At 42.8% G+C, this 8,062-nt stretch overlaps 1 protein-coding gene across 1 annotated transcript; it reads right to left on the bottom strand.

The window, feature by feature from the left end:
• Positions 1-83: 83 nt before the first annotated feature.
• On the bottom strand, positions 84-7,315 carry LOC140895881 (putative methyltransferase DDB_G0268948). The gene is made up of 7 exons (XM_073306745.2): positions 7,137-7,315; positions 4,758-4,886; positions 4,215-4,375; positions 3,529-3,742; positions 1,618-1,718; positions 1,070-1,207; positions 84-277 (listed from the first exon to the last, which is right to left on the bottom strand). Exons 2-7 carry the CDS (start codon positions 4,866-4,868, stop codon positions 187-189), a joined length of 816 nt encoding a protein of 271 aa, XP_073162846.2. The 5' UTR covers positions 4,869-4,886; positions 7,137-7,315; the 3' UTR covers positions 84-186.
• Between the last annotated feature and the right edge of the window lie 747 nt (positions 7,316-8,062).

The raw sequence follows: 8,062 nt of genomic DNA, 5'->3' as shown, positions 1-8,062 counted from the left end.
AGCAACCACCCCGAGAAAGCCCTTCTAATATTGGTACTATTTGATATCGTGCTTCCTTTCTCCCCCATTGAAGAGGATGGGAGTTTTGCCATGGACTTTATTGAACGGTGATAACATCAGTTACAAGTAGATACCAAAAAATCGAGATTTTTCTTCTGGCTATAGGATCATCACTGGATTTTCCATTCATGGCCCCTTGCAGCCTAGAACAGAAACACTCCTTATCCCAATCTCTACCTGGGTTTCATTAGAGCAAACTCCCATGGTGTCCAGGAACCTGAAACAAGAAATGGAGGAAGGGTCACTTACTTTCTCACTGTATACATTGACTCCTGTTCTACCAGAAGCAGAGGTGACAGCCAGTTCTTAGCACCACAGCCTAAGACATACCTGTCCCACCAAAAAACATTCTACTCTAATCATAAAAGGATACACAAAACGTACTTCAGGAGAAGTTTACTATGTCTAAAGCAGTTTTAGCACATTACCTGTGCCAGTCACTAACCGTAATTACTGAGGACCGTATGGTAGGCTGCCCATTCGTGAAACTTTTGGTGTTACTGGGTTTGTATAAAGAGACTGAAGGCACCATATAGCCCAAGAGATTGTGGTTTATTGGGTATAAGATGGAACTAGAAGCTCAAGCTCTTAATATTTTATTCCTTTGCCAATTAAACTTCAGGATGTCCCAGAAGGAAATACTCAGTATCAAGTACCAGAAGGAGGAAATTAGCTAAGCTGCCTATTTTATGAAGTATCAAGCTAGACTTCACCAGTGACAGCAATGCACATAGGGGATTCTGGCAGAAATACTGGGCCATATCCCCAGCTGGTTTAAGTTGGCATAGCTCTATTGAAGCTAATGGGGCTTTGCTGATTTAAGCCAGCTGAGGATCTGGCCCATAAAAAGCCACACTCACAATAGTGACCCAGAGCAAAGAGGGCTGCACCAGTGCAATGACTGCCTCCCCTTCCCCCAGCGTTGGAGGAATTGTTGCAACCTCACTCTTCACCTATGTCATACAAGAGAGCTGCCCATATTCTGCTCATTTTCTTAAACTGTTTTTACCTTTGTTCAGTTTTTTGGAGGAGGGATTTTGCTGCTTCAGGGTCGCTCCTCAGAAAGGCTTGATACATGGAAAAGGACTGGAATAACCCGATCACCCCAGAAACAGACATGGGAATTTTGTCTAAGATCTGGGTAACTCTGCAAGAGTGGGAAGAAACCAGAACATTGCAGAAGTAAGCCTGGAGGATAATGGAGCTACACTGATTTATACAAGCTGAGGATCTGGCTCATGCAGATTATTAAGATGTGGGGCATGATCTGTTATCCCTTCCCCTTTTTGGACATTTGTTTATGGGGAAACCTCTCTCATTTGATGAGGAGGCCACACAGATGAACCAGACAGACCAGACACCGTAGATCTGTTTGAAGGACATTGGACCAAATGATCTCAGTGCTACCGTCTAGCCTTAAACTCTACGAATCTTCTGCAACCTGCAGTCTCAAAGTGAAGACCAATGAATACCGCCCAAATGCCCAGTATTCCAGGGTTCACACATCCCACAATGCAAGAGATTACATAAAATTCAGTTTTGTCCTTGTCGTCTCACCTCCGCTTGTCCTGAAAAGGCACAGACTCAAACACCTCTTTATACTCTGCAAAGACAAGTTTTACTTTTTCATCTGCATATTCAAGAAGCAGGTCCCGGGTCTGTAAAGTCAGAACAGAAACAGCAAATATGTTATGTAAGGCCTTGATCCTCCACTTCATCTGAGCTGCACTCCCTGATTCAGGGCTGCCTGGTCTGAGGGCCAGTTAGAGCTACACAGGAGAATAATGGAATAATACAGACCCTTCAGACTTCCCCACACATAATACTCACAGAAGTTATGTGAATGGGCTACATCTGAACAATTATATTTTGGGTTTAATGGTCATTTCCCTCCCCCCGACCACCCACCCATTATTGTTTGTACTAGACCGAATCTCTTTCTGTTGGTGTGGTATAGTAATGTTCTTTTACAGAGAATATCCATGAAAAACTGCCCTACTTCAAAATGGCGGACATAACCTCTTCCATTGTTCTTACATGGGGCTTAGGCCATAAGGCTGACCTCAGCTAAGATGGCCTCCATCAAAATGATCACTGCCCATGCAATGAGAATAAAGCCACCTCAGCGAAGATGGTGGCCACCTGTGCCATCAGGAGGCAGATAGGAATACTATGACGACCAAGTGCATGGAGACAGCAGCCATCTTTGTTGAGGCATACTGTAGCCTTACTCTCATAGATACCCTTCTCAAAATGGCCCCCTAACTGAGTGACATTATGGAGGTGGGAGAAGACAGAAAGCTAATATGTCTTTACAATCAGTTCAATCTAAAGAGACCATAGCATTATAATGCCTTAGTCAGAATTCTATGGGCATTACATGGTATCAGTAGAGGACAGAATTAATGTTTTTTGGGTACCTGGCCTGAGTCATCTCCTTACCTTAGGGAAGGTAAGTCTAACAATAACTCTGAATGTCCTGGTTTGTAATACTCCATTAGGGGATAATTACAACAGCCACTTATGTATTTTATCCCAAGTAATTCATATGTTCTCTGAGCCATACCTCAATGTGAAGGTAGTTTTTGTCTGGGAATGGGTTTTATGTGATGGAAGCTGCCTGAACACAAGCCAGCCTTCCCAAATGTACCACACCATCTGGCAGCGTTCCATAAGGGCCAGATCCAAATCCCAGTGGAGTCAAATGACTCTTGCATACTTCCATGGACTTTGGCTCAGACCCTACATACAACTCATGTCCTCTCTGAATTGAGCCAGGTTCCTTCCTGCTCATGCTGCCTGGGCATAAGCAGGGCACCACTGAAGACAGTGTCCCTGCGGTGAGAACTGGTGCCCAGCACCACAGTGACCTGCAGCAGGGAACATCCAGCTCAGCCCGAACAGCTTCAGGATGGAGCATACTCAATTGCTGTGTGGGGATGGTGCATTCACAGTCTGTGGGCGAGCACCAGGAGCTGTGAGGAGCTGGAGCATGTTCATTGCAGATGGAATCTTTGGAAAATTTAGCTGCCAAACCCTCTACTGACAATGTTCAAGCTGAAATTTTTCAAAGAGTTATAACTCAGCCAAGTTTGGGTGGTTTTCCCATGGGGAAAAAAAATCGGAAGGCACATCCCTCGCACAACCGCTCTGCAAATTCCAAGCTCTGCTCCAGAGCGCTGAGGAGCTAGCACTTCTCAACACAATGGGTATAAGGATTTGTTTTGAAATGGGCAAAGGCACCTATTAGTCTCTATTTCTGTTTTTTGGAAATGGCTGACTGTTTTTGCTGTGGCAGACAGGCAGAAAGGAAAATTTCAGCCCAAACGCTTAAGGTCTGGCAAAATTATAAACAGCTGAAAACAGTGTCTTATACTGGAAAGTGTCTGGCAACCTTAAAATATACTATACACTTCCTGCCATATGGAGTGTCTTTTTTTTCAAAAAAGGATTGTTTTCTTCTCCCACCTCAGTGAAGATTTCTGTAAGCCTTTCCGAGCAGTCTTTATAGTGCATACTGAAGTCTGTAGTGTAGGTGCTAAGGGCCACACAGCCATGTGGCCTGAGAACTCGATCCACTTCTTTCATGAACCTCGGCATATCAAACCAGTGGGCAGCTGTAAAAGCAGTAATGAAGTCCACGGAACCATCCTCAAATGGCAGCTCCTCTGCAGGGCACACACTATAAAGGGAAACAGGGAAGATATTTAAATTGGGAAGAAGGAGTCGTCTCTACTGGGGCCTGACGTGCATGAAACTTGTCAGGTGTGGACACTGCTGAGAGGAAATGTGGTGTTGTTGAAAATCTGACATTGAAAAGCCTCACTTTTTTGTTCCCTTGGAACTGAAGAGTGGTTTGGCCTAAGAATGTCAGCCCAAGCTCCAAAATCCATATTTCGGCATTTAATTAGGAGCGGTCTGATTTTCAGAAGCCGAGCACCTGCAGCTCCTGCTGACTTTCAGATGGAGTCGTGAGTTCTGGGTACTTTGTGAAAAAGCAGACCAAATATGTTTGAAATCAGGCACCTAGAAATGACTGACCTCGTTTGAAAATGCTGGCCTGTATCTGTCCTGTTCATGAAGTGCTTGCTTTGTGCAAAGGTCAGCACTCTGGATACACCCAAAGGGAAAGCATCCTTTTATGGAACACTTACTGGTAAGAAACATTTGGGAAGGAGGCAGCTTGTTTGGCTGCCTCGATTTGAGCTTCACTGATGTCTGTTCCAACCACCTTCTCAAAATGAGCTGCAAGTACGCGAGTGCTTTGTCCTGACCCGCAGCCAACATCCACTGCCAGCCGAATGGGGTTTACTTTCTGAGGAGAGAACAGACACATCTCAGCAAGCGGAGCACAAATTCTTATGAAGAGCCAAATCTTAGTCCTCTTCACACCCCTGTACACATACCCAGTCCTAGTCAGAGAGAAAAGGCTCTGATTCTCCAGGTAATTAGAGTAATTTCTGTAGTATCCTATTGGTTTCACTCCTACTGTATTCTAGAGCAGTGCTACTCAAAGTGGTGGTCCGCGGACCGGTGCCGGTCCGTGAGCCGTCGGCTGCCGGTCTGCGTGCACATTGGAAAAAAGTAATTGCCGGTCCCCGACATCAGATAGCTTGAGAAGCACTGGTCTGTAGGTCTTTTCCACAGTAGAACTAACAACATGTATTCTCAGCCTAGGGCCTGACAGGGTCACTTACCTTTTCTTCCAGGTAGGAGAAGATGACACTTTGGAGATTTTCAGAGGGAGAGAATCTGTATTTCTGATAGGAATCTGCATTATACTGTGTATCTAACAAATGCACAGCCATGTTCCAGCAAACTGGCACCTAGGGGGATTAAGCAAATTCATTTTGTTACATTAGCCATAACTCCACTGACTATGTAATTATAATGCTTCTTATATGATCAATGGTATAACCAATTAAATATTACTCACATTAGGTACTGAAGTTCTAACTTCTGAAATAAGCTAAGTGCAAAGATGTTAGCATTGGGTCAGTGAACTTTGTTTTTTCAAGTGTCTTGGTCTTGGGTAAAGGTGGTAAATGTAAAAAGCAGAGTAACAGCGGTTTGTGGGAGGAAATACAATATGGGCCAGATCATTTAGTGCTGCAAATCAGAAGGGAACAGACCTATGCTGATTTGCACCAGCTGATTATTTGGGCCTATGTTTATAGCCGGTCAAGATTTTTTATTTTTTTTTAAAAAGGTAAAAAAATTACTTTTTAAAATTGACTGTTTGTCCAAAAACAGTCACTTAAACATTGCAAAATGTGGCACTTTGGTTTTTTTTGCTATTTTACAATACCTTTTACCATTTGTTTATTCTTTTTTTTTCTCCTTACTCATTTTTGAAAATTGTCTCTCTCCCCTCTGAAATAAATGTGGGGGTGGGGAAGAGAGAGGAAAAAAAGGGGGAAAACCACCTCCGCTCCCCAAGTGGAAGTGACAAAAATACCAGGAAAATATTTTAAAAACTTCAAAAACTAAAAAGGGGGCACTGAAGACCCTCTAAAATGAGAGCCGCCTTTCAAATTTCATTCTGTCTTGTTGAAGTTGTTCTACTGTGTATAAGCAATTCAAAGTTCATTGGGCCACACAGAGAGAACGTAAGAACTACTACTGTACATAGCCTGGTGGTTTGGGCACAAATGTGGGAGATCCCAGTTCAAGTCTCTGCTGTGCCTGGTTTAAGACCAGGGATGGGAACCTGGGTCCACCAAATACCAGGTGAGTGCCAATCAAGCAGGAATACTCTGTGACAGCTAAGTTCCACAGTCTGACAGGATAGCCAGGTCTGAACAGTTCATAGTCCAAAAGACATTCATATCTGATGAAATAACACTGCCTATATGATCAGTGGTATAACCACATAATGCAAAGTCACTGGGCATATCACACATTTAGAAAAAAAAATCTGCTGAACAAAAAATGCTGTACATTATGCAAAATGATTAAACCTTGAATATAAAACAATCTCGATACCAGAAAGCATTATCACTTCATTTACTAATTTTTACATCCGTCTTGGATAGACTGCAGGATAAGATACAGAAATAGATACTGTGTATCCTCCTCTGTTATCTTGGTGATTAGGCTTTCCCCCCTATAATTTACAATGAAGAATTTAGCCACAGCCGGATTGTCCTTCTGGGCTGCCAAAAATGTCTTCTTGTGGAAGAGGCATTGTGATGGGTTTAATGCCCCTGGAGAAGTTTCCTACTGCCAAAAGGCTGCTAGTAATAGCTGCCAACCAAAGTACCTTGACGTCTCTGTGTACATCCATACATTATAAGACAGCATTAATCAAAACATCTTTTCTTGTCTCTTCAGTATATTCTGTCACAATTTTGAATATGCGGACTTCTGGGTAGGTTATTTGCCTCCACATCAGATTTCTCTGGACAATATTTGACTTTGAAGTTAAACTTAGCTAATTCTGCAACCCACTGGTGTGCTATGGCATTCAGCCTTGCAGAGAGAAAAAGGGGTTGATATCATTATAAACCATGTCCACGAAAGATTGTGTGTAGTAGAGATTGTCAGGAAACTTGTCAGTTACACCCCTTTACGAAATTTGAAAGTCCAGCTTCCAGATTCCAGCATCTGAATCTGTCACGGGGACAGGGCACAGATGAATGCATCAAGGAAGATGAGAGTTTAAGATCTCTAGGCTCAGCTACAATGGGACTTGTATCAGTACCTGAATATTATTGACTAGAAACTACCATTCTGTCTCTAAAGGATTTCAATTTAATTCAATTCTTCATGCTTTTATTGTCAAAGCCAAAAAGGCATTGAAAGAAAAACACTTCAGGAAGCAGAGTAAAAGACACAGAGACATAATGAATTATAACAATTTATAGGAGGTAAACGTTAGGGCTGAGCCATCATCATTTGCCCTTGTGTAGCCCACTGGACAAAACCAAACATTTTCAGTCAATTTTTTTCCAAACCCCAAATCATGCATTTCTTTCACAGAGATAAAAACTTCTCAACCTGACAAGCTCTTCCATGCACAAGTTAGCATATGAGAAACACCAAAAGAAACTGTGAAGCAATAAAAAGAAACATACCTTGTTATCTGTGTATGTCACTGAAACCCGAAACGGAGGGGACTCCCTGCCCAGGAAGCAAGAACTCCTGCTATAGTTGATGAATTAGCTATATTCTTTCCGCAGCTTGGGAGAAGCCAGCCTGTGAACCCGGAAGCTTTGATTTGTTAGTGCCCAGATCAGCTGAGCCTAATCCACTGCTTTAGAAACAGAAGATTCCATTGGCTGCTGGTTTTCAGCTGAATAAATATAACCAATCAAATGCATTTTAAGAACTGGCCAGTAGTATGGGTGGAGGGATAGCTCAGTGGTTTGAGCATTGGCCTGCTAAACCCAGGGTTGCGAGTTCAATCTTTGAGGGGGCCATTTAGGGATCTGGTGCAAAAATTGAGCATTGGTCCTGTTTGAACAGGGGGTTGGACAAGATGACCTCCTGAGGTCCCTTCCAACCCTGATATTCTATGAACTCTCATTCACAATGGTTCTTCTCTGTCTTGGAAACCCTGTGTCAGTTTTCAAGTTGTGTGTTCATGAAACAAGAAGTTTAACCCTGCGGAGGATGTTAGAGTAAATATATTTTATAGCATGATTTTGACTACTTCTGAATTTTACCTTGAGATTTGCATTTGGAACCTTAAATAGAATTAAGTTTGATGAATGCAAAAGGATACTGTGAGCAGGTATTTGAGGGGTTTTATTGCTTTTCCTTTCCTCTCTCTTGGCTGTAACAGTCCCCTGGAGATGTGGAACTGAAAAGCTTTTCCAACCAGTTACCATACTTTCTATACGGAAAAGTACTTGAAGCACCTGGAACATGCCTCTGTTTCATGTGAATTGCTGCGTGTGTAGTGCCAGCCTCCGTGATTTCTGTAAAGTTCTGTTATCTCCAGTACGGGCAATGCCCAGAAATGATGGATGGGGCATTTTTTTTATTCTGCTTTTTGGGA

Source organism: Lepidochelys kempii, chromosome 11 (assembly GCF_965140285.1).
Source record: "Lepidochelys kempii isolate rLepKem1 chromosome 11, rLepKem1.hap1, whole genome shotgun sequence".
NCBI classification, from domain to species: domain Eukaryota; kingdom Metazoa; phylum Chordata; order Testudines; family Cheloniidae; genus Lepidochelys; species Lepidochelys kempii.
The sequence above is the reverse complement of the archived record's forward strand: the minus strand, read 5'-3'. Positions and strand labels throughout refer to the sequence as shown.

What these genes read in the sequence shown, in the direction of transcription:
- LOC140895881 (XM_073306745.2), bottom strand. Translation starts at nt 4,868, where the DNA reads ATGGCTGTGCATTTGTTAGATACACAGTATAATGCAGATTCCTATCAG. An exon ending in TCTCCTACCTGGAAGAAAAG is followed by an intron (nt 4,376 to 4,757) that starts GTAAGTGACCCT and finishes TTCTCTCCTCAG; the next exon opens with AAAGTAAACCCCATTCGGCT. An exon ending in CCTTTTCAGGACAAGCGGAG is followed by an intron (nt 1,208 to 1,617) that starts GTGAGACGACAA and finishes CCACTCTTGCAG; the next exon opens with AGTTACCCAGATCTTAGACA.